The sequence below is a fragment of the Hyla sarda genome, chromosome 4 (assembly GCF_029499605.1).
Source record: "Hyla sarda isolate aHylSar1 chromosome 4, aHylSar1.hap1, whole genome shotgun sequence".
Classification (NCBI taxonomy): domain Eukaryota; kingdom Metazoa; phylum Chordata; class Amphibia; order Anura; family Hylidae; genus Hyla; species Hyla sarda.
The window spans coordinates 218,488,424-218,515,110 of NC_079192.1; the positions used below are offsets into that span (position 1 = coordinate 218,488,424).

A 26,687-nucleotide genomic window follows, 5' to 3' on the forward strand; every position below is an offset into this window, starting at 1 on the left:
ACCAATTATGAGTATTGGCCCTAAAAAAACAATATCGGTCGATCCCTAATCTTCACTGTATGTAATCACCAGTGGTGATGCTAGGACAGTATCAATAAGCATACATCAGTAACTATAACCGTGAAGATAGAAAGATATCCTGCATTTACCGCAGCAATATGAGTCAATCTGCTCCTCTCATGGGCCTCCAACAGACTGACTGAAAGGCCGGCGTGGGGCGCTCAGAGGCGACTGCCAGCGGTTTTGCAAAGTGTGGTGCGTTTCTTCCAACCTCGAGGCCGGAAATAGCGCACCACACTGCCGAAACCGTCAGTCGCCTCTGAGTGCCCCACGCCAGCCTTGTCAGCCCATCTGTTGGAGGCCCAGGAGAGGAGCCAATTGACCCATTTTGCTGCGGTGAGTGCAGGATAACTTTTTATCTTCATGGATTTAGTGAGGTGTCTTGTTTTTGTTTGCTCTATACCAATTTCTGCGAATCGTTTAAGAGTTAGGGTAGGGTCACACGTGCCGTATTTTGCTGCACATTTACTTCAATGGGTAGCACAATACGCAGAAGCAAATACCCAACAAAATACGACACGTCACCCTACCCTTAATTAGACATGTCTAGAAAGGGAAAATAGCACAACTGATGTGCCCATAGGGCACTATTACCCTTATTGTCCACTATCCACTGAAACATTAACTTTTATTCACTTAAAATACATAAAGTGGATACAAGAAAGTTTAAAATCGCAGCACCAGTGTTTATATAGCACCAATGAATATCACCTAGTGGAGAATTCATAAGGTGCCTTATGACTATATTCTCGGTGCCATTTGTGTACTGTTACCTCCACTAGGTCACACTTTTGCGTATGTGTAACTATTTGATCGCATTTTTAACATTTTATGTCCCCATAGGGGACTATTTATAGCAATCGTTAGATTGCTAACACTGATCAATATTATCGTCTATCTTCTTCTCTGGTCTGCTCGGTTAGACCTGAGAAGACCCCAGAAGAGCTGTGAAGGTAGTTAAGGGGACCTCTGTCCGCCATCTTGGTTGATCAGATCCCCACAGCGTAGCCAATCTGATCATCCATTCAAAAGTGCCGCATTGCTGCAGATGCTATGATCTGTATTGTTTATGGCATCTGAGGGGTTAATGGTGGACATTTGTGATGTGCGTTACTGTCATTAAGAAAAATAAAATGCTTAAATCAGTGTAGTAATGTGCCCTATGATTTGTATGCATAATAATATGAATGTGTTAATATGTAAAATACCTTTTGATCTATGTAATACTATGAGGAGTCTTTCTGTATTTCTCTGAGAGGCTGTGGGGGATTCCTCTGGAGTATGTCCTCTAAGCCATCCTTTAAGCTGATCAGGACACTGCGGTTTTACCGTGGTGGTCCCAACGAGCTCCGCTTCGCTGTCGGGATACTTATTTTTTTTTAAATTTCTTTATTTTAGAGGGGTAAATGCCGGGCATGACCGCGATCGTTGATGTCTGGTATTAGTCAGCTCCTGAGCCCGTGTCATAGAAGAGGAGCTGGACAAGGGCGTATTGGTACACCCTTCCTCCTTAACCACTTAAGGACCCAGGGCGTACCTGTATGCCCTGAGTCCACTCCCTTTCTATAACAAGGGGCCTTGGCCGGGAAGTGGTGCTGCGCGCTATTAACCCTTTTAGATGCGGCGTTCAAAGTTGATCGCTGCGTCTAAAGTGAAACTAAACTGCTGCAGGTTAGCTCAGGGGGCTGTTCGGGATCGCCTCGGCGAAATTGCGGCGTCCCGAACAGCTGTAGGACACGAGGAGGGTCCCCGTACCTGCCTCCTGGTGTCCGATTGCCGAATGACTGTTCAGTGCCTGAGATCCAGGCATGTGCAGTCAAGCTGCATAATCATTGATCAATGGTTTCCTATGAGAAACCATTGATCAATGTAAAAGATCAGTGTGTGCAGTGTTATAGCCCCCTATGTAAAAAAAGAGTGGGGGAAAAAAAGTTAATAAAGATCATTTAACCCCTTCCCTAATAAAAGTTTGAATCACCCCCCTTTTCCCATAAAAAAACCCCTGTAAAATAAAAAAAATGTGGTATCGCTGCGTGCAGAAATGTCCAAATTATAAAAATATATCGTTAATTAAACTGCACGGTCAATGGCGTACGCACAAAATTCATCAATAAGTCCGATCAATACAAAAATAGTACCGCTAAAAACTTCAGATCACGGCACAAAAAATGAACCCTCATACCGCCCCATACGTGGAAAAATAAAAAAGTTATAGGGGTCAGAAGATGACCGTTTTAAACATATGTAAATTTTCGTGCATATAGTTATGATTTTTTTTTCAGAAGTACGACAAAATCAAACCTATAAAAGTAGGGTATCATTTTAATCGTATGGACCTACAGAATAAAGACATGGTGAAATTTACCAAAAAAATTTACTGTGTAGAAACTGAAGCCCCCAAAAGTTAAAAAATGTTTTTTTCTTAAATTTTGTTGCACAGTTGTTGTTGTTTTTTTTTTTTTTTCTCCATTTCACCATAGATTTTTGTGTAAAATGACCGATGTCATTACAAAGTAGAATTGGTTTCGCCAAAAATAAGCCATCATATGGATTTTTAGGTTCAAAATTGAAAGAATTGATTCTTTATTTTATTTTTTAAAGGTAAGGAGGAAAAAAGGAAAACCCCCGGGTCCTTACGGGGTTAACCCCTTGGGGACAGGGTTTTTCCATTTTTTGCACTTTCGTTTTTTCCTCCTTACCTTTTAAAAATCATAACTCTTTCAATTTTGCACCTAAAAATCCATATGATGGCTTATTTTTTGCGCCAAAATTGAATAAAATTTTTTGTTTCTATGCAGTACATTTTTCGGTAAAAATGACACCTTATCATTATTCTGTAGGTCCATACGGTTAAAATGATACCCTACTTATATAGGTTTGATTTTGTCGTACTTCTGGAAAAAAGTCATAACTACATGCAGGAAAATGTATATGTTTAGGGTGCGTTCCCACACGGCGTATACGCAGCGTATTACACTGCGCAAAATTTACGGCAGCAGCGGGAAGTACGTTGCGTATTCCTTGCTCACTATACACACAGGGCTTTCCGGCGGCAGCCCTATGTGTGCAGTGAGTTTTTGAGGCGGAGCCGCACGTCACAGTCACGCCGGCACTCGGCCCCGCCTCTAAAACTCACTACATGCATAGGGCTGCCGCCGGAAAACCCAGTGTGTATAGTGAGCAAGGAATACGCAGCGTATTTCCCGCTGCTGCCGTAAATTTTGCGCAGCGTCAAATACGCTGCATATACGCCGTGTGGGAACACCCTTAAAATTGTCATCTTCTGACTGTGTACGGGGTGGTATGAGGGCAAATTTTTTGCGCAGTGACCTGAAGTTTTTATCGGTACCATTTATGTATTGATCGGACTTTTTGATCACTTTTTATAATCTTTTTTTTTTTCATGATATAAAAATTGACCAAAAATATGTTATTTTGGACTTTGGAATTTTTTTGCGCATACGCCGTTGACCATGGGTTTAACCCCTTAAGGACCAAGCCCATTTTGGCCTTAAGAACCAAAGCGTTTTTTGCATATCTGACCACTGTCACTTTAAACATTAATAACTCTGGAATGCTTTTAGTTATCATTCTGATTCAGAGATTGTTTTTTCATGACATATTCTACTTTAACATAGTAGTAAATTTTTGTGGTAACTTGCAGCCTTTCTTGGTGAAAAATCCCAAAATTTGATGAAAAATTTGAAAATTTTGCATTTTTTTTCATTTGAAGCTTTCTGCTTGTAAGGAAAATGTATGTTTCAAATAAAAAAAAATTTGATTCACATATACAATATGTCTACTTTATGTTTGCATCATAAAATTGATGAGTTTTTACTTTTGGAAGACATCAGAGGGCTTCGAAGTTCAGCACCAATTTTCCACAAAATTTTCAAACTCGATATTTTTCAGGGACAAGTTCAGTTTTGAAGTGGATTTGAAGGGTCTTCATATTAGAAATACCCCACAAATGACCCGAAACAGGGTGCCTCCAATATGTTGTAAAACTCCCTGCATGCCTGGACAGTCAGTGGCTGTCTGGTAATACTGGGAGTAGTATTGGAAACAGTGGCGTACCAGACGTTTTTCATTTTTATTGGGGAGGGGGGCTGTGTAGGGGTATGTGTATATGTATGTGTTTTTTACTTTTTATTTTTTGTGTTAGTGTAGTGTTTTTAGGGTACAGTTGCACGGGCAGGGGTTCACAGTAGTTTCTCGCTGGCAGTTTGAGCTGCGGCAGAAAACTTGCCGCAGCTCAAACTTGCAGCCGGATACTTACTGTAAACCTCCGCCCATGTGAGTGTACCCTGTATGTTCACATTGGGGGGGAACATCCAGCTGTTGCAAAACTCCCAGCATGCGCTGACAGACTGTACATGCTGAGAGTTTTAGTTTTGCAACAGCTGTAGGCACACTGGTTGTGTATTACTGAGTTTGTGACCTAACTCAGTATTTCACAACCAGTGTGCCTCCAGCTGTTGCAAAACTACAACTCCCAGCATGTACGGTGCATGCTGGGAGTTGTAGTTTGCAACAGCTGGAGGCACACCGGTCGTGAAACACTGAGTTAGGTTAAAAAAAACTGAGTTTCACAACCAGTGTGCCTTCAGCTGTTGCAAAACTACAACTCTCAGCAGTCACCGACAGCCCACGGGCATGCTGGGAGTTGTAGTTATGCAACCAGCAGATGCACCACTACAACTCCCAGCATGCACTTTAGCTGTTTGTGCAATTGGGGAGTTGTAGTTATACAACAGCTGAAGGTACACTTTTTCCATAGAAAAAAAATGTGTCTCCAGCTGTTGCAAAACTAGAAGTCCCAGCATGCCCATAAGGGAATGCTGGTAGTTGTGGTGGTCTGCCTCCTGCTGTTTCACAACCACAGCTCCCAGCATGCCCTTTTTGCATGCTGGGAGCTGTTGCTAAGCAACAGCAGGAGGCTGTCGCTCATCTCCAACTGCTGCAAGCCGCTTCATACATGTCAGTCCCTCGCCGCCGCCACTCCTGGGGCCCCCATCCCAACAGGGACGCCGGGGATCGGGGTCCCCAGCTGCCGGGGTCCTCTTCCCGCACCCGATCAAGTCCTCCGGAAGAGGGGCGGACCGGGTTGCGGGATTGACACCCGCAGCAGGTGCCATGATTGGTCGGCCGGTAAACCGGCCGACGAATCGGGGCGATCGTGAGGTGGCACCAGTGCCACCTCACCCCTGCTGGCTATGGCTGAGACGCGATCAGCCAGTAATTACGGGTCACTGGAGACCCGATTGACCCGGAATCCGCCGCAGATCGCTGAGCTGAATTGTCCAGCGATCTGTGGCCATCACCGACATGGGGGGACATAATGACCCCCCTGGGCAATATGCCGCAATGCCTGCTGAACGATCTTTTCTTTTTTTTTTTTTTTTGCAGTGTTATAGCCCCCATAGGGGGCTTTTACATTGATTAATGTTTTCTCATAGGAAACCATTGATCAATGATTCTGCCGCTTGACTGCTCATGCTTGGATCTCAGGCACTGAGCAGTCATTCGGCGATCAGACAGCAAGGAGGAAGGTAGGGGCCCTCCTGCTGTCCTGTAAGCTGTTCGGGATGAGCTAACCGGCAATGTCTTTCACTTTAGAAGCGGCGTTCAAATTTGAACACCGCGTCTAAAGGGTTAATAGCGCGCGGCGTGGCGATCAGTGCCGTGCGCTATTAGCCCCGACCTGCTGTGATTTGGCCACGCGTTATAGAAAGGGAGTGGGCAGAGGGCGTATAGGTACGCCCTCCGTCCCCAACAGGTTAATGGGGTACTCCGGTGGAAAACTTATTTTTTTTTGTTTTTTTGGTCTTTTTAAATCAACTGGTGCCAGAAAGTTAAGCAGATTTGTAAATGACTTCTATTAAAAAATCTTAATCCTTCCAGTACTTATTAGTGGCTGTATACTACAGAGGAACTACTTTTCTCTTTGGATTTCTCTTCTGTCACGACTACAGTGCTTTCTGCTGACACCTCTGTCCATTTTAAGAACGGTCCAGGGCAGGAGAAAATCCCCATAGCAAACATATGCTGCTCTGAACATTTTCTACAATGGGCTGCAGAGAGTACTGTGGTCATGACAGAAGAGAAATCCAAAAAGAAAGGCATTTCCTCTGTAGTATACAGCCCCTAAAAAGTACTGGAAGGATTAAGATTTTTTAATAGAAGTCATTTACCAATCTGTTTAACTTTCTGGCACCAGTTGAAAAAAAAAATCCACTGGAATATCCCTTTTAAGGTGTTAAAACATATTTTAATGCTAAATATATTTTAACAAATTTTTGTTGATTCCTTTCTTTTTATCACACAGTATCACAGTGAAGATGACACCAGTAGATAACGTAGGATTCGCCACCATTCACAGCAGAGATTAGCATCATCCCTCCTTGTAGAATGACTGCTGAAAAGGTCACAGAGAATGCCAATTAGCGTCTCCCAATTCATCTGATTGGGACAGGTTCTTTCTATTGTTGTCTATAAGTTATGCTGTAAAGGATATCTCTAAGGCTAAGTTTCCACTTTTTTTTTTTTTTTCTGGCAGTTTTTGGAAAACTGCCACTGCAGTTTTTGAGCCAAAGTCATAAGTGGATGCATAAGGGAGGAGGAGCGTAAGTCCTTCCTTTATATGTCCTATTCCTTTTCAATACACTTCTGGCTTTGGCTCAAAAACTGCAGTGGCAGGTTTAAAAAAACTGCCAGCAAAAAATCAAGTGGAAATTATTCAGCAGGCACCCCCATGTCTCAGGACCCCCCTCGGCAATGTGCTGAGATGCCCGCTGAATAATTCCGACACGCGGTTCCGGGTCACACCCGGAAAATAAAGGGGATCGGTGGTGTCCAAGTCAGAAGCGACAGACCAATAGCAGATCGGGGGCAGGGGGGTTAAAGTTCGGTGTCCCCGCTCTGCCCACCCACGGTAGTCCGGGCAGAGCAGGGGAACCGTGATGTGATCGGCGGTGGAGGTCCCTTCCTGAGCGGCAATCCTCCAGCTAGCGTGGTGTGCGCCGATCCTGCTGCAGGAGGTTGGTAGTTGCCTAGCAACATCTGCATGGCGACAGTTTGGAGACCACTATGCAGTGGTTTCTAAACTGTAGCCCTCCAGATGTTGCAAAACTACAACTCCCAGCATGCCCAGACTGTTTGCTGTTTGGGCATGCTGGGAGTTGTAATTTTACAAGATTTAGAGGGGTACAGTTTGGAGATAACTGTGCAGTGGCCTCTAAAACGTGGCCCTCTAAATCTTGCAAAACTACAACTCCCAGCATGCACAAACAGCAAACGGCTGTCTTGGCATGCTTGGAGTTGTAGTTGCGTGCCTCCAGCTGTTGCATAACTATAACTCCCAGCATGCACGGTCTGTCAGTGCATGCTGGGAGTTGTAGTTTTGCAACAGCTGGAGGTTTGGTGATTTGCACTCGGGTGGCTGATCTTACAGCGGTTCTGACATATAAACGCAAAAAAATAAATACCCACGTGTGACCCGTGCACCGCTCACAATACATAACAAGGGGTATAGTGAGCCTTAACACCTCACAGGTGTTTGACTAATTTAAGTTAAAGTTGGATGGGAAAATGAAAGAAAAAAAATATTTCACTGAAATATTGGTGTTACCCTAAATTTATTTTCACAAGGGAAAAAAAATTGTCAACCTATTTCTTCTGAGTAAGAACATAACCCATATGTGGATGTAAAGTGCTCTGCGGGCGAACTACAATGCTCAGAAGAGAAGGAGCGCCATTGGGATTATAGATTTTAGATCACATTTGTCCGAAATTGAAGGCCACGTGCGTTTACAAAGCCCCCATGGTGCCAGAATAATGGAACCCCCCCACATGTTACCCCATTTTGGAAACTACACCCCTCACATAATGTAGTAAGAGGTGCAGTGAGCATCTACGCCCCACAAGTGTCTGGCAGATTTTTGGAACAGTGGTCCGTTAAAATGAAAAAAATATAATTTTTCATTTGCTCAGCCCACTGTTCCAAAGACCTGTCAAACGCCAGTGGGGTGTAAATGCTCACTGCACCCCTTATTAAATTCTGTGAGGGGTGTAGTTTCCAAAATGGGGTCACATGTGGGGGGGTCCACTGTTTTGGAACCACGGGGGGCTTTATCAACGCACATGGCCCCCGACTTCCATTCTAAACAAATTCTCTCTTAAAGCCCAATGGCGCTTCTTCTCTTCTGAGCATTGTAGTGTGCCCACAGAGCACTTGACGTCCACACATGGGGTATTTCCATACTCAGAAGAGATGGGGTTACAAATTTTGGGGGGCATTTTCTTCTATTACCCCTTGTAAAAATGTAAAATTTGGTGAAAAAACAGGATTTTAGTGACAATTTATTTTAGGGCCGATACCGATAATCTATCACCTTTCAGGCCGATAGCCGATAACCTATACCGATATTCCGGTATAAGTTATCGGCTATTTCAACCAGCCAACAGGGCTACTTTGGTAGTTGGTAGCCCTGATTGACCTCCCCTGTGTTACCTCCCTGCACCTAGTCTATGTGACACGTAATAAAGATCATCGAAGAAGCAACAGAAGTGGTGAGTGCGCTTGAGTTATTTTCTTTTGTTTGGATTCGTCATTGCACTAAAAGCTCTCGCGCAAGCTCTGCACCACCACCGCTTTCATATGTATCTGGATGCTGCTATATTGTGTCAGATTATAAGGAAGTCCTCAGGTGTGCGAAGCAGCAGTGCCAGACTGTCTGTTTCTACCTTGCTATTGATATTGTCATGGCCCTTTCCACTTTCAAGTGCTGAAGGTCGCAAATGTCTTACCTCACAGGTAGTTTATCTATAGAAGAGCAGCCAGAAATGAAGAGAAATCTTGAGCCAAAAAGTACATTATGTATACATCCGGAGGGATGGACACTGCCATGCCACACATGATTTACAACAGTCTGGTCTGTATATTCAATACACAGTGCCTGTTAATGCACAGAGCCGATTTGAGCTTCAGAAATTGTATCTGTGCCACCTACACTTAGACTAAAAGGGTTGTTTTGAAGAAGTTAATGCTGTGTTTTTGTTTTTTGAAACAGCTCTTCCTAATTCCTTATTTTTCTGTTGTGTTGTTTTTTTTTATTTTTTTTATAGATATTCTGATTTTGTTGTGCATGAAATAGGAAAAGATGGGAAGATAATTTACTTGAATGACTTGTCAGTTCCAGCTGATAATGAGGTAATCTCAATACTTTCAGGACAACTTTTTTTGTATTTACAAGCTTACTTATTAAATTTATATTCTTCCTATTTACAGGATCCATCAGAGGACATTTATTCAGTCTTATCAGAGGATGAAAAAAAGCGTTTGGAAGACCTTCAGCTGTTTAAAAATAAGGAATCCAATGTAGCTATAGAGGTAATCTGCTACGGTAGTGTAGTATATAGCTAGGTAAAGAAAGTGGTTAATCAAGAAAGGGTAAATAGATGAAGGGAAAGTACTGTGGTAACAATTTATGTCGTAGTGATTGCCACTTTTATGAGGTTTTTTTTCAGTTCTGGGTCTTATGAAGTGAGCGTTTTCCCTTTCTCGGTCGGCTCCGGCTCGGTCGGCACGTACACTATACGGTGGTCTCCAAAGTGTAGCCCTCCAGATGTTGCAAAAGCACAATTCCCAGCATGGCCAGACAGTCAAGGATGCTGGGCATGTAGTTCTGCAATATCTGGCCCTTCATATGTTGCAGAACTACAACTCCCAGCATGCCTGGACAGTCTGGGCATGCTTGGAGTTGTAGTTTTGCAACATCTGGAGGGCTACAGTTTGGAGACCACTACTTAGCGGTCTCCAAATTGTTCTTCCCCAGTTGTTGCATAACTACAACTCCTAGCATGCCCAGACTGTCCAGGCATGCTGGGAGTGGTAGTTCTGCAACATCTGAAGGGCCAGATATTGCAGAACTACACGCCCAGCATCCCTGACTGTCTGGCCATGCTGGGAATTGTAGTTTTGCAACAGCTGTAGGCACACTGGTTGGGAAACACTGAGTTAGGAAACAGACTCTAGCTCAGTGTTTCCCAACCAGTGTGCCTACAGCTGTTGCAAAACTACAATTCCCAGCATGGCCAGACAGTCAGGGATGCTGGGCGTGTAGTTCTGCAATATCTGGCCCTTCAGATGTTGCAGAACTACCACTCCCAGCATGCACTGACAGACCGTACATGCTGGGAGTTGTAGTTTTGCAACAGCTGGAGGCACACTGGTTGGAATCACTGAGCTAGAGTCTGTTTTCTAACTCAGTGGTTCCCCACCAGTGTGCCTACAGCTGTTGTAAATCTACAACTCCCAGCATGTACGGTCTGTCAGTGCATTCTGAGAGTTGTCATTTTGCCACAGCTGAAGGTTTGGGGTGTTCCCCCCCATGTGAATGTACAGGGTATATTCACACGGGCGGGTTTACAGTGGGTTTCCTTCTACAAGTTTGAGCTGCAGCAAATTTTCCGCCGCAGCTCAAACTCCCAGCGGAAAACTTACTGTGAACCCAACCGTGTGAATGTACCCTAAAAACACTGCACTACACTAACAAATAATAAAAAGTAAAACACTACATATACACCCCCTTACACATTTCCTCCCCCCTCCCAGATAAAAATGAAAAATGTATCATACGGCAGTGTTTCCTAAACGGAGCCTCCAGCTGTTGCAAAACCACAACTCCCAGTATTGACGGACAGCAATAGACTTTCCTGGCAGGCTGGGAGTCTTGCAACAGCTGTAGGCACGCTGTTTGGGAAACACTGCTGTAGGGTTTTGGTGGAGACAAGCCCCATCCTTGTAACTGGGTCCACCCTTATTGCAAATTCCTTATTTAGTCCTAAAATTCGCATGGCGCTCTCTCACTTCAGAGCTTTGTCGTATTTCAAGGCAAAATTTAGTGCCGCATATGGGGTATTTCCGTACTCAGGAGAAATTGCGTTACAAATTTTGGGGGGATTTTTCTCCTTTTACCCCTTATGAAAAGGTAAAGTTGGGGGCTACACCAGCATGTTAGTGTAAAAAAAAAAATTAACATTTTTACACTAACATGCTGGTGTTGCCCCATACTTTTCATTTTCACAAGAGGTAAAAGGAGAAAAAGACCCCCAAAATTTTTTATAATAGGGTCATTTATGGGGTATTTCTAATATGAAGACCCTTCAAATCCACTTCAGAACTGTACTGGTCCCTGAAAAATTCTGATTTTGAAGATTTTGTGGAAAATTGGTGCTGAACTTTGAAGCCCTCTGATGTCTTCCAAAAGTAAATACATGACAACTTTATGATGCAAACATAAAGTAGACATTTTTTATTTGTGAATCGGTATATAATTTATTTGGAATGTCTGTTTTCCTTACAAGCAGAGAGCTTCAAAGTTACAAAAATGCAACATTTTCAATTTTTTCATCAAACTTTGGAATTTTTCACCGAGAAATGATGCAAGTATCGACACAAATTTACCACTAACATAAAGTAGAATATGTCACGAAAAAACAATCTCTGAATCAGAATGAAAAGTAAAAGCATCCCAGAGTTATTAATGCTCAAAGTGACAGTGGTCAGATGTGCAAAAAAATGCTCCCATCCTTAGGGTTATAATGGGCTCTGTCCCCAAGGGGTTAAGGCCAAGGCTGCTGCCTAGTCTGGTACTTAGCTCCGCCCCTCCCCGTATTCGCTGGCGGTGCTCCAGTCCTCCTCCTGCGGCCGGCCAATAGTCTTCCTGCGTGCACACCAGGGGTCACTTATTGTCCTATCAGCTCGGTGCGCACGCTTTGGGGGTCATCTTCTGTACTCTCCCCCTCTCTTCCTCCAATGGGGTCCATCCTGGTGGTGACCACTCCCTCTGGTCAGTCCAGCTTCCTCCTCCCCTTCCTCACTCCTGCTCTGCGGGCCATATCGCTTCAGCTGCTGCACGCTTCTTCATCTCCGGTCACAGGACAGCTTCTGCCTGCTTCTCAGCTCCAGCTGTGGGACACAGGACCTGGGTGAGCTTGTTCCATTTTATTGCTGACTACTTTCTTGCTAGCATCTATGTCCGACCCCAGATCCGAACCTCCCACCCCCCCCGAATCTCAGTTGCCCTTCTCAGGCTCTCAGCTTTTTCAGAAACGGCTAGATGAGATCATATCCAAAGCTACTGGAGGTTAAAGCTCTCTGCTGCTGCAGAACAAACCCCGTCGGAAGACTGCTTCCTTTTGGCCCTTTCGGTCCTTTGCATCGGGTCATCCTCCCAAGCAGGTGACCACCCAGGCACGCAAAGCCCCTTCCTTCAAGGCACGTCCTTCCTCGAAGCAAGACAACCGTGCTGGCGGTTTCTCAGCCAAGTCCGGTAACCGTAAGCCTCCCTGTTCTTGAAGGGACGCCCCCACTCATATCCTCTTCTTTGGTGGGAGGACGTCTGTCTCTTTTCCGGGACATTTTGGCTAGCGCAGGTTCAGGACTCCTGGGTTCGGGACGTCATATCCGAGGGTTACCGAATAGTTTCCGCTTCTTTTCCCCTGGACCGGTTCTTCCGAGCCCGTCCTCCTCGTTCCCCTTCTTTGGCGGCTGCTTTCCAGGTCGATTTGAGTACCTTTCTTGCTCAGGGGGTGATTGTTCCAGTTCCTCCAGGGGAGTGTTTTTCAGGGTTGTACTCAAATCTGTTTGTAGTCCTCAAGAAAGGGGGCTCTGCTCGCCCCATTTTGTACCTCAAGTTGCTCAACCGCCACTTGCAGCTACAGTGGTCTTGTCCATGTACCATCGGGAGTTTCTTTCCTCAGTAGAAATCCGGGATGCCTATCTGCACATCCCCATTTTTCCCGCCCATCAATTCCTCAGCTTTGAGGGTCACTTCCAGTTCGTGGCTCTTCCCTTTGGCCTGGCCACAGCTCCCAAGGTTTTCACCAAAGTCATGGCGGTGGTGATTGCCATTCTTTTGGGCTCAGGGGATTTCGATCCTCCCTTACTTGGACGATCTTTTGATCAAAGCTCCGTCCCAGTCCCAAAACTTGGAGAGCCTTCATTTCACCGTGCAGACTCTGTCCGCCTTCGGTTGGGTGATCAACCCGGAACAGTCCCACCTTTCTCCCACTCAGTTCCTTGTCTTTCTGGGTCTCCTTTTCGACACATTTTCATCTTCCGCAGGACAAGCGGCGCACCCTGTCAGAGGGTGTCCGTCAACTATGGCGCCCCTCTCATGTTCAGATTCTGCATGGAGGTGCTGGGCTGGATGGTGGCGGACATGGAGGCAGTTCCTTTCGCACAGTTCCGCTGTTGCCCTCTCCAGCTGTCCATCTCGGCCCGGTGGGACAAGTTGTTGTCGTCCACTCTGGATCACCAGATTCTTCTGCCCCACCTCCGTTCGTCAGTCTCTTCTGTGGTGGCTACACTCTCCCTTCCTTCTCCAGGGGCGGTAGTTTCTTCCCCTCCAGTGGCAGGTCGTCACGACCGATGCGAGTCTCCTGGGTTGGGGAGGTGTGTTTCGGGACCTGACTGTCCAGGGTCGCTGGTTCGTTCTTTCAGGAGACTCTCCTCCTCATCAATCTTCTGGAGATCTGTATCATTTTTCTTTGCCTCCTGAGAGGTCCTCCTTCAGGGTCATCCTGTTTAAGTCCAATTGGTCAGTGGTGGCTTACATAAATCGCCTGGGTGGCATGTGCAGCCGCTCGGAGATGGAGGTCTCCAAGATTCAGCTCTGGGCCGAGACTAGAGTGCCTGTTCTCTCCAAGATTCACATTCCGGGCATGGAAAAATGGGAAGCGGACTTTCTCAGCAGCTCCTCCTTTGGGGGGGGGAGTGGTCTCTCCATCCGGAGGCGTTTGCGCAGGTCTGCGCTCTTTGGGGGGACCCCAGACATGGATCTCTTAGTGTTTCGCCACAAGAGACAGGTTCCTTGCTTTGTAGCAAAGTCACGTGACCCTCTGGCGGTGGACGCGCTCGTAATTCCATGGTCGTCCTTCAGTCTCCCCTAATTCTTTCCCCCTCTTCCTCTCCTGCCCAGGGTTCTGAGGAAACTCAAGGCAGAGGGTGTTCCCGCCATTCTGGTGGCCCACCGACGTAATTAGACTGGTCACCTACTTACCTCTGCATCTCTCGGTTCGCCCCGATCTGCTCTCCCAGGGTCCTCTCTGCCACCCTAGTTTACGGTCCCTGCATTTGACGGCGTGGCGGTTGAAACCGCGGTTCTGAGGGCTCGGGGGTTTTCTTCTGGGGTGATTTGCACCATGCTACGGGCTTGTAAGCCTTCCTCCGCTAGGATTTACCACCGCACTTGGCGGACCTATTTCAGGTGGTGCAAGGCTCAGTCCGGTTATCTATCTTTCCGCGCCTTCTTGCAATCCGGTCTGGATCAGCGTTTGGCGCTCAGTTCCCTTAAAGGTCAAGTTTTGATTCTTTCCATTCTCTTTCAACAGCCGTTGGCTTCCAACCCTCAAGTGTGCACCTTCCTGCAGGGTGTGGCCCATGCGGCTCCGCTGTACCGGTCTTCTACCCCTCCTTGGGATCTCAACCTGGTGCTCGGTGCTTTGAAGGAAGCTCCGTTTGAACCTCTTTGGGATGCTTCCCTTTTGCATTTTTTCCTGGAAGGAAAATCGCCATTACCTCCATCAGGAGGATCTCTGAGCTGGCGGCTCTCTTGTCGCTCTCCTTTCTTGGTTCTTCATCCGGACAAGGTTGTTTTTCGTCCGCCTCTCTCCTTCTTGCCCAAGGTGGTCTCCTCCTTTTTACGTGAAGGAGGAGATCGTTCTTCCTTCCATTTCTTCTGTCCGGCTCCATCCAACGACAAAGAGCATTCCCTCCATTGTCTGAATGGGGGTCACGCTATCTGGATCTATCTTTCCATCCTCTCCTCTTTCTGGCAGGGTGATGCTTTCTTTGTGATATCTCGAAGGTCATCGCAAGGATCTTCCGGCTTCCAAGGCGACCATTTTGCGGTGGATCCGTTCCTCTACCATCTTCAGGTAATACAAACCGAATTACCAACTAGTAGATTAAAGGCTCTTTTAAATGTGCGAAACGGGCATTTTTAGAAATGCTTGTTCCCAATAATTGGCACGTGTAAAGCTGTATTCACACATTCAGGTTTTAAATTGCAATTATTAAATACAAATCCAGTAAAATATCATAAATAGAAGCATCTTCTCTTTTCAAATCCATTCCAAGCTTTGTATTCAATTATTGTGGTTAACATTAACATGTAAACACACTCTAAGACTAGGTTCATGCTACAGGATCACCGGCCAAAGATTCTGATGTGTAAAACGCCAACTGAATTCTGTGCTAAGGACACTCTAATATTGTCGCCATCACAGAAGGCAATGTCTACAGTGAGGATTCTGCCTAAAGAATGACAGTGTGCAGCTAAATCCCATTGCCAGCAATGGGAATCTGCTGCATCGGAATTTGAGTGCAATTCTGCTTTGAAATTCAACATGGAAATTCCCTAGTGTGAACCTAGCCAAAAAGGGCCAGCAATCAGGCAATGAATGTTTTTTGTCTTTAGGACAAGCCAAGATGCACCACATTTTTCTTAAACGACAGTGCACTTCAAAATAAGACTAGTGTGTGTAAATCTTCCCAGGTTTACACTCATAATTAGGATATAAGTGCCAGCGTGACTATGGGTCCGATGACTTTTGTCAGTTCAGGTCATCAGAGATGTGGCCTTGTAGATGCACAAATGAATCTAATTTATGCTAGTGTGAAAGTGGCCTTAGTCTTGCTTACAGTTGGTAGTATAGCCCCAAAGTAGCACACAGAACAACTTTATCATACAAATTCATTATGGTTATTCCTTAACCCCTTAAGGACTCAGCCCATTTTGGCCTTAAGGACTCAGACAATTTAATTTTTACGTTTTCATTTTTTCCTCCTCGCCTTCTAAAAATCATAACTCTTTTATATTTTCATCCACAGACTAGTATGAGGGCTTGTTTTTTGCGGGACCAGTTGTCCTTTGTAATGACATCACTCATTATATCATAAAATGCATGGCGCAACCAAAAAACACTATTTTTGTGGGGAAATTAAAACGAAAAACGCAATTTTGCTAATTTTGGAAGGTTTTGTTTTCACGCCGTACAATTTCTGGTAAAAATGACATGTGTTTTTTATTCTGAGGGTCAATACGATTAAAATGATACCCATTATTATATACTTTTATATTATTGTTGCGCTTAAAAAAAATCACAAACTTTTTAACCAAATTAGTACGTTTATAATCCCTTTATTTTGATGACCTATAACTTTTTTATTTTTCCGTATAAGCGGCGGTATGGGGGCTCATTTTTTACGCCATGATCTGTACTTTTTTTTGATACCACATTTGTATATAAAAAACTTTTAATACATTTTTTATAATTTTTTTTTAAATAAAATGTATTAAAAAAGTAGGAATTTTGGACTTTTTTAATTTTTTTTCGTTCACGCCGTTCACCATACGGGATCATTAACATTTTATTTTAATAGTTCGGACATTTACGCACGCGGCGATACCAAATATGTCTATAAAAAATGTTTTTTACGCTTTTTGGGGGTAAAATAGGAAAAAACGGACGTTTTACTTTTTTATTGGGGGAGGGGATTTTTCACTTTTTTTTTACTTTTACATTTTTTTACATTTTTTTTTACACTTGAATAGTCCCCATAGGGGGACTATTCATAGCAATACCATGATTGCTAATACTGATCTGTTCTATGTATAGGACATAGAACAGATCAGTATTATCGGTCATCTCCTGCTCTGGTCTGCTCGATCACAGACCAGAGCAGGAGATGCCGGGAGCCGCACGGAGGAAGGTGAGGGGACCTCCGTGCGGCGTTATGAATGATCGGATCCCCGCAGCAGCGCTGCGGGCGATCCGATCGTTCATTTTAATCGCGAACTGCCGCAGATGCCGGGATCTGTATTGATCCCGGCACCTGAGGGGTTAATGGCGGACGCCCGCGAGATCGCGGGCGTCGGCCATTGCCGGCGGGTCCCTGGCTGCGATCAGCAGCCGGGATCAGCCGCGCATGACACGGGCATCGCTCCGATGCCCGCGGTTATGCTTAGGACGTAAATGTACGTCCTGGTGCGTTAAGTACCACCTCACCAGGACGTACATTTACGTCCTGCGTCCTTAAGGGGTTAAACATAATGATAAAACGTTAAACACATTAATGGTAGGGTCACACATAGCATATACGCAGCAGATTACACGCTGCACAATATATGCTGCATAGAGGAAAATAAGCTGCATATTATTCTATGAGCAGACACACAGGGCTACCCTCCAAACCTCACTGCACACACAGGGCTGCCGAGGGTACTCATAGGAGAATTTGCAGGGTGTTTCTTGCTGCGCAGTATATACACTTTGAGTGATCCTACCCTAAAAAGGAAAGTCCATAATCACATATATGGATTGCACGTATAAAATCCCTTAAAGAAAACTTGCCACCTGTTTTATTCTGCCCAAACCACCGGGCAGCATGACACTGGTGCAAAGAGACTGGATCCCATTAATTACTTTGATATAGTCTTGGGCATTTCAGAGTAATTCTAGTTCAAAAAAGCCATCTGGATTCAGACAACTAGTCAGTGGGGCTGTTCCTGTTGGCTGCTCTCCTCCCTGCCAGCATCTCTCCCTATCATTTTTGTGTCCCAGCATCCCCCTCCCTGCACCGGTTTCATTCCTCTGTGATTGTAGACTTTCCTTTTTAATGTTTTTAACTTATTGTCATTATGTTTAAGGAATAAATAAACCTGTTAATGATCCATGATGTATATTTACATCATGGTGTCATTATCAAATAAACAAGGTATGGAAAATGCTCAGGAGCTGGGCTCTCTAGACAACAGGTGGCTGTCAGGTGCTTTCAGCAGCTGACTGCCACAGTCAATAACTGGCTTTGGAGCCAGCTCTGATGCTGTTTTTTTTTTTTTTTTTTGTTTTTTTTTTTTTGAGGTCCTGCTACCTATCCGCAATAGTGAAGACAACAAGTTTTGAAACTGTCCCATGTAGTATGCTAATTAGGCTCAAGTTGTCATATGAGGGCATGCGGCATCCAGAAGTAGTCGCCCCGCCCCTCGCTGTAATCACTTCAGGCAAGATTGACACCCAACTTCACTGCTCTGATCTCTGAGGCCCAGATGCAGTGTCATCCCTGGGCATGACATGGCTTATGAGCTAACTCAAGACTTGTGAAGGGAGCAGAGGGATGATGTTTGTTCTCCGTTCACTTAAGTGCAGTTTTTGCTTTAATAAGCATGCAACTTCTGTGAGAGGCATGGAGTTGCTTACTAATGGCAGTAAGTGTTCAGTTTTTCTGCAGTGCCAGGGAAATTAAGTGTCCCACAGTGCTAATGCAAACAAACAGGTTATCTGTGTAATGTGCTCTCTACTCTGGGCAAGAGATGAGGATCCTAGACAGTGAATCCCAAGTAAGTTGCATAAAATGGCATTTTCGAAACTGAGCAAGCCTTTGAATGGACTTGACTGTCACACTGTCTGTTAGTTTAATTCCAGTTTCTAATCTGTGCACTGATTTTTCTGCCCAATTTTATTTCTAGGTTGTTGATGATAGCAAAGAGAAAAGGACAATCATTCATCAAGCTGTGAAAGGTCTATTCCCTGGACTGGAAACCAAAACAGAGGATAGAGATGGAAAGAAATACATTATAGCCTACCATGCAGCTGGCAAAAAAGCCTTATCAAGTAAGATCTCTTGCTTGGTGTTTGTTCCTTCTGTACATCAACTAGCGAATGCACAACTTGATCATTTCTCATGTGTGAAATGGCTAGCAGTAAGCTAGTGCTGGATGGTGGAGTCTTTAAAGCATGTCTGTCATGCAGACACGCTTCACCTTTTATGAGGAAATCTTAAAAGCGTACATGCTTACACCCTCTGCTTTGTCTCCGTATGGAGTTATAAGTAATGGCATCTTGGTGTGCTAGTGTATATTAACAGATAGTGATAGCGTTCAAAACCAAAATCATAGGGTATTTTTCCCAACAATCTTGCATTTTTCCCAAGCCTTGCACTTTGCTGAAATTGAGTTGTTTGGAACAATACCTGAGCATACATGTTGCCACAAGATACCAGACCATCTGTAGAACACCACTCAATCCAACATTTGACTGTAGCTTATATCATGCTGTCCAATGCGAATCTCTCTTCCCTCTTCAAATGACCTCAATTCTGGCCTCAGTAACCACAAAGTCTTATCTCCTAAGACAATAGCATATATATTCTCAGTCAGTTTTGTATCATGGCTACTGATTCTGGATACAGTTGTGAGGATTTTTGTTGTTGAAATCTTATTAAAGGGTGTCAGCTTACTAATATGAACAATGTAAAATCCCACCTCCTAAGAATACTTCCTCCCTAAATCCTAACACATGTCACTAGGACAGTCACTATGACATGTCTGTTTGATTAGTAGTGGCCCAATTGCTTGAAACCCACCTATCGCTCAAATGAATATGTTACCTTTTTGGTGAAGGTGGTCTATTGGATTTAATGGGCACAGTGTTAATTCAGTACTCGGTGATGTCCTGTTAGAGCTTCTCATTCTTCCTTATGATTAATCTGCCATCCCTATTGATTCCAAGATTGCCACAGTTCAATAGTTTGCTATTCCATTTGAATAGTGAAACAGAGAGATTTTATGTTCTTTTTTTTTTTTTGTGTGTAAACTATGGGATGGTATTTTTCTTTGTCGATCATTTTGTTCGGTGAATAGCAGATGGACAGTGCTGCTGCCAGTAGGGGAAGAGTGATGATGGGGGCATCGTGTTACTATCAGTATGGGAAAGGTTACAGGGGGATAATGCTGCTGCTAGTTGGGAAGAGGTAGAACAGGACATAACTGTCCATGTGGAAGGGTTAATAGGGGGACAACACTGCTAGGGAGGTACATTTTGCAGCACTTTTGTATTAAGTACTGCACTTTGCAACCCCTGCCCCTAGGGCCACCCATACAATGTGTTGCTATGTAGACTGTCTGGAATGTGGTGACAAAAGTCCGTAGGATTGCCCAATGCAAATACAAACACAATAGTGGAGACTTAGTGGGCAACTGGTCAACTTTTCCTCTGCACAGGTTTTAATAAGTCTTCCTCCAAATGTCACAATATTCTGATATCAAAAACAATACTAACTACTTAATGACACGCTATCTAAGCTTAAACAAGCCGAAACTATTAACCAAACGGCCCCCTCTACCTCTCAGGCTGAAATAGTGGCTACTTTACAACGAGACTTGCACTGTCTGCTTCTTTCAACCTATGAAAAATCTTATAGAAGACTCCAGGCTAGATACTATTCACAAAATAACAGTTAGCAAATTGCAAGCAAGTCGTCTAAAACAATGCCAAGTTAAATAAAGTATCCTGTATATAGTGCACCCTGTTACTAATAATAAGCTTTACACTCCCTCTGCCATTACCGATGGCTTTGGCTCCTTTTATTCTCAGCCGTACAACCTAGGCTTCTGAACATTTTCTGTCACCTTGAACGTACCTCTACTCCATTGTTGGTGCTTGGATTGGATGCGGAGAAGGGGTTTGACCGACTACGTAGTTCGTTCACCTTCTCGGTCTTAGCTCACATGGGCTTTTCTGGTAACATCCTATCAGCCCTCACCTCCCTTTACTCTAATCCAATGGCTAAGGTATTGGTGAATATCACCTTATCTGAATCATTTACTATATCTGATGGCTCCTGCCAGGGCTGCCCTTTCTCCACTGATATATATTATCTATGGAGCCCCTGGCACATTCAATTATATTGGATATGAATGTGTCTGGTGTTCATATCGGTAATAGTGTACACACAATCTCGCTTTATGCAGATGATGTCATATTATCATTGACCAATTGTGTAGTGTCACTCCTGGCTGTGATGGACAATATCTCCTACAATGGTAAACGGTCTTACTATCACTTAAACAATACTCCTGATGAATCTTCCCCCTCCAATGATTAATACACTTCAAACTACCTTTGCATTTGACTGGCGCCCATCAAGCCTCCAGTACTTAGGTATTCATCTCTCCTATGGCCACCCCCACCCCCCCCCCCCCCCGGCCAAATGCTTTATGCGGATAATTCCAAACGATTTTTAACCTCCACACAGAGGGACATGGACCGTCTAGCCAAATCGGAAATATCATGGGCGGGGAGGGTGGCTACATATAAAAATTTTCTCTTAGCCAAGTTCCTTTATCTGTTTCGTACTCTCCCGAACTCCCTTCCATCTACTTTTTTCCTTAAGGCGCAAAGGGCTCTTTCCTCTTTAATTTGGGCAGGTAAAAAACCCAGGTTGTCCTCACACATTCTGTCATGGAGGATTGGGTGATCCGAACTTACAGTACTACTATGTGGCTACTCTGGTTTCTATGACTAAGCATTGGTGCAACATACGGTCCCACCCCTGGTTGGACATTGACAATTTTTATGTAGCTCCTTTTTCAGTAAAGGACATAATATACAACCCATTTTGGAGCAACCCACCGCCGCCACTAACTAACCCCATTGCTAAGGCATAATGTCTAGCTTGGACCTTTTTTTACTTCACAAATGGCTAACCCAGTTAAAGGGGTACTCCGGTGGAAAACCTTCTTCTTTTTTTTTTTTTTTTTTTTAATCAACTGGTGCCAGATTTGTAAATTACTTCTATTAAAAAATCTTAATCATTCCAGTATTTATTAGCTGCTGAAAACTACAGAGGAAATTCTTTTCTTTTTGGAACACAGTGCTCTCTGCTGACATCTCTGTCCATTTTAGCAACTGTCCAGAGCAGCATAGGTTTGCTATGGGGATTTTCTCCTACTCTGGACAGTTCTTAAAATGGACAGAGATGTCAGTAATGAGCACTGTGGCCATGATGTCAGCAGAGAGCTCTGTGTTCCAAAAAGAAAAAAATTTCCTCTGTAGTATTCAGCAGCTAATAAATACTTGAAGGATTAAGATTTTTTAATAGAAGCAATTACAAAACTGTTTTACTTTCTGGCACCTGTTGATTTAAAAAAATAAAAATTTCCACCGGAGTACCCCTTTTAAAATGATAAATTATCTCCCACTAACCTACCTACAGGCCCAGATCCCAGATATGGCCTTGTCCACCTGGATCTTGAGGGGCATTCTCCAAATTCGAAATTTGTTGGATAATTGTATGTTAATGTCTTTCTCAGATCTGGCACGAAAATATGACCTTCCGAACCATGATTTCTATAAATTCTTCCAAATTAGACACCTATTGCACAACATTACACCAGGGTGACCTGGATAGCTCGGCCTTCCGTCTTCTTGCATCCTCTCGAAATGGCCTGAAACCTTTTGTACAATGCTCTATTACAGACTCAAACTGATTCTAAACCATATTCCTTAACCACACAAGTCGTAAATGTACGTCCTGGTGAGGTGGTACTTAACCCCTTAAGGACGCAGGACGTAAATGTACGTCCTGGTGAGGTGGTACTTAATGCACCAGGACGTACATTTACGTCCTAAGCATAACCACGGGCATCGGAGCGATGCCCGTGTCATGCGCGGCTGATCCCGGCTGCTGATCGCAGCCAGGGACCCGCCGGCAATGGCCGACGCCCGCGATCTCGCGGGCGTCCGCCATTAACCCCTCAGGTGCCGGGATCAATACAGATCCCGGCATCTGCGGCAGTTCGCCATTTAAATGAACGATCGGATCGCCCGCAGCGCTGCTGCGGGGATCCGATCATTCATAACGCCGCACGGAGGTCCCCTCTCCTTCCTCCGTGTGGCTCCCGGCGTCTCCTGCTCTGGTCTGTGATCGAGCAGACCAGAGCAGGAGATGACCGATAATACTGATCTGTTCTATGTCCTATACATAGAACAGATCAGTATTAGCAATCATGGTATTGCTATGAATAGTCCTATTCAAGTGTAAAAAAATTTAAAAAAAAAATGTAAAAGTAAAAGTAAAAAAAAAGTGAAAAATCCCCTCCCCCAATAAAAAAGTAAAACGTCCGTTTTTTCCTATTTTACCCCCAAAAAGCGTAAAAAACATTTTTTATAGACATATTTGGTATCGCCGCGTGCGTAAATGTCCGAACTATTAAAATAAAATGTTAATGATCCCGTACGGTGAACGGCGTGAACGAAAAAAAATAAAGTCCAAAATTCCTACTTTTTTAATACATTTTATTAAAAAAAAATTATAAAATATGTATTAAAAGTTTTTTATATGCAAATGTGGTATCAAAAAAAAGTACAGATCATGGCGCAAAAAATTAGCCCCCATACCGCCACTTATACGGAAAAATAAAAAAGTTAGAGGTCATCAAAATAAAGGGATTATAAACGTACTAATTTGGTTAAAAAGTTTGATTTTTTTTTAAGCGCAACAATAATATAAAAGTATATAATAATGGGTATCATTTTAATCGTATTGACCCTCAGAATAAAGAACACATGTCATTTTTACCATAAATTGTACGGCGTGAAAACAAAACCTTCCAAAATTAGCAAAATTGCGTTTTTCGTTTTAATTTCCCCACAAAAATAGTGTTTTTTGGTTGCGCCATACATTTTATGATATAATGAGTGATGTCATTACAAAGGACAACTGGTCACGCAAAAAACAAGCCCTCATACTAGTCTGTGGATGAAAATATAAAAGAGTTATGATTTTTAGAAGGCGAGGAGGAAAAAATGAAAACGTAAAAATTAAATTGTCTGAGTCCTTAATGGCAAAATGGGCTGAGTCCTTAAGGGGTTAAAGCACCAGGACGTACATTTACGTCCTATACATAACCGCGAGCATCAGAGCGATGCTCGGGTCATGCGCAGAAGGTTTCGGCTGCTGAAAGCAGCCATGGACCCGTCAGTAATGGCGGACATCCGCGATCGTGCGGATGTCCGCCATTAACCCCTCAGATGCCGTGATTAATACAGATCATGGCATCTGCAGAAGTGCGGCACTTAATATGGACGATCGGATCGCCCGCAGCGCTGCCGCGGCGATCCGATCATCTGTAATGGCGGACGGAGGTCCCCTCACCTGGAAAAAATGAGCCTTCATACCGAAGCTTATACGGAAAAATGAAAAAGTTATAGGTCAGCAAAATAGAGGGGTTTTAAACGCACTCATTTGGTTAAAAAAAAAAAAAATGTAATCATGGGTATCATTTTAAACATATTGACCCACAGAATAAAGAAAACAAGTTTATTTTACCGTAAAGTGTACCGCGCAAAAATGAAACCTTGCAAAATTGCGGTTTTCTTATCAATTTCCCCACACATAGTATTTTTTTTTTCGGTTGTGCCATACATTTCATGGTAAAATGAGTGATGTCATTACAAAGGACAACTGGTTGCGCAAAAAACAATCCCTCGTACTAGTATGTGGGTGAAAATTTAAGAGTTATGATTTTTAGAAGGCAAGGAGGAAAAAGCAAGTTCTTAAGGCCCAAATAGGCGGAGTCCTTAAGGGGTTAAAGCGTACCCGTCAGATCCAACAAAAAAGCATTTTTATATAATATATATCACTCAGTACCTAATCCTGACCATGTACATACAATTTTATGTGTCTAGCACCTATTTATTTTTTTATTACACTTATAATTTAGCTCATTAGTCTGAATTCCTCTCAAAGGGAGGGGGTGTGGCCTCACTGTGCAGGTCTCCGCCCCTCTCCCTCAGTATGCTGTCTGCTCACAACTCCCAGCTTGTCCTCACTGACAGGAGCGGGACACAAGCTGACCGTTTTTCCTCCAGCCGTGTGCCCTGCGCTCACAGCTGTCAATCAAGGAAGTGTGTCAATGACATAGATGATGATGCATGGACACAGCAGGACTAGTATGTGTCCAAGCAGACAGGGGGGCAGTTGTTTGACTGGCTTTTTCAGTATGAAATGCAGAAAATTTTCTAATGAAAGTTTCTAATGAAAATTGTAAAACCTATTGGTTTTGCATGCTTTACAACATATCAAAAGGTTTTTGTATCTGACAGTTCCCATATAAGAATGTGGGAAAGGGATTTACATATATCCTTCTCTGTCAACATGGCAGGAGGCATTTTAACACCTACATAAGGCTCTTTAGTCCTCCTCACATTAAGAATCTGCTATTAAAACAGTCTTATGTTAGTATTATACCCCAGATATATTGGCTTCAATTTACCTGAATGTATCCGGCAAGTGTTGGTGAGGTTGTGGAGGTCACCTTTTTATAATTACATATGTAAAGTTATATTTTATTAGGGTATTTAGTGTCGTGAGAGACACTTTTGGTTTTTAACTTTCTGATATAAAATGATTTTAATTTGTTTATAATATAAACTTGTATAACTACTTGGAGTAAAAGGCACAAAATACTATTTCTTTTAAAGCATTTGTCATTTGAACGTGTAAAGTTTAGATCGCACTGGATCTCACTTCTGAGACCTGCTGTGATCACTAGTTACAGCCACGTGAAGTGTGCGGCATCGTGCGCATAACTAAACCCGACTCTTTCACTGCATAAGTCTATATCGAGTGAAAAAAAGATGGAGCAGCAGGCTGGTAAGTAAAGAGTGCTGCTGTGCACTTCGGAGGGTTATAACTTAGAATCAGCGGGTCTCAGCTTTCTCCAAACATATTTAGTAGGTTAGCAAAAGGTAGGGAACAGATGGAAGAAAGTATGATTGCAAGATCTTTTTATACAGTGATGTTGTAAACATGGAGACACAGTCATGGCCGTAAATGTTGGCTCCCCTGAAATTTTTCAAGAAAATTATTTCTCACAAAAAAGGATTGCAGTAGCACATGTTTTGCTATACATATGTATATATGTTTGTGTGTGTATCTATTCCGTTTGTGTGTATTGGAACAAAACCAAAGAAAAGGGAGGAAAAAAAGGTAAGTGGACATAATGTCACCAAACTCCAAAAATGGGCTGAACAAAAGTATTGGCACCCTTTCAAAATTGTGGAAAAATAAGATTAAGCATGTGATGCTCCTTTAAACTCACCTGGGGCAAGTAACAAGTGTGGGCAATATAAAAATCACCCTGGAAGCAGATAAAAAGGAGAGAAGTTCACTAAGTCTTTGCATTGTGTTTCTGTGTGTGCCACACTAAGCATGAACAACAGAAAGAGAAGAAAACTGTCTGAGGACTTGAGAACCAAAATTGTGGAAAAATATCAACAATCTCAAGGTTACAAGTCCATCTCCAGAGATCTAGATTTGCCTTTGTCCACAGTGCGCAACATTATCAAGACGTTTGCAACCCATGGCACTGTAGCTAATCTCCCTGTGCATGGACGGAAAAGAAAAACTGATGAAAGGTGTCAGCGCATGATAGTCCGGATGGTGCATAAGCAGCCACAAACAAGTTCCAAAGATAGTTCACGCTAACACTAATGCTCCCTGCAGGACATCTTGAATATCAGTCGACATTTTAATGTAATGAAATGCTATGGCAGAAGACCCAGGAGGACCCCACTGCTGACAGACCTAAAAAAGCAAGACTACATTTTGCTAAAATGAACTTGTGTAAGCCAAAATCCTTTTGGGAAAACGTCTTGTGGATAGATGAGACTAAGATAGAGCTTTTTGGTAAAGCACATGAGTCTACTGTTTACCGAAAATGAAATGAGGCCTACAAAGAAAACACAGTACCTACAGTGAAATAAGGTGGAGGTTC

The 26,687-nt window shown here is 43.6% G+C and overlaps 1 protein-coding gene across 3 annotated transcripts in view; it reads left to right on the forward strand.

Annotated features, from left to right (window-relative positions):
• PUS7 (pseudouridine synthase 7) overlaps positions 1-26,687 on the forward strand; it is a 78,790-nt gene that overhangs the window by 7,584 nt on the left and 44,519 nt on the right. For all 3 annotated transcript variants that reach the window (XM_056573537.1, XM_056573538.1, XM_056573539.1), the window contains exons 3-5: positions 9,187-9,271; positions 9,350-9,451; positions 18,597-18,741. In XM_056573537.1, the coding sequence (XP_056429512.1) occupies positions 9,187-9,271; positions 9,350-9,451; positions 18,597-18,741 (332 nt within the window). The remainder of the gene's footprint in view (positions 1-9,186; positions 9,272-9,349; positions 9,452-18,596; positions 18,742-26,687) is intronic.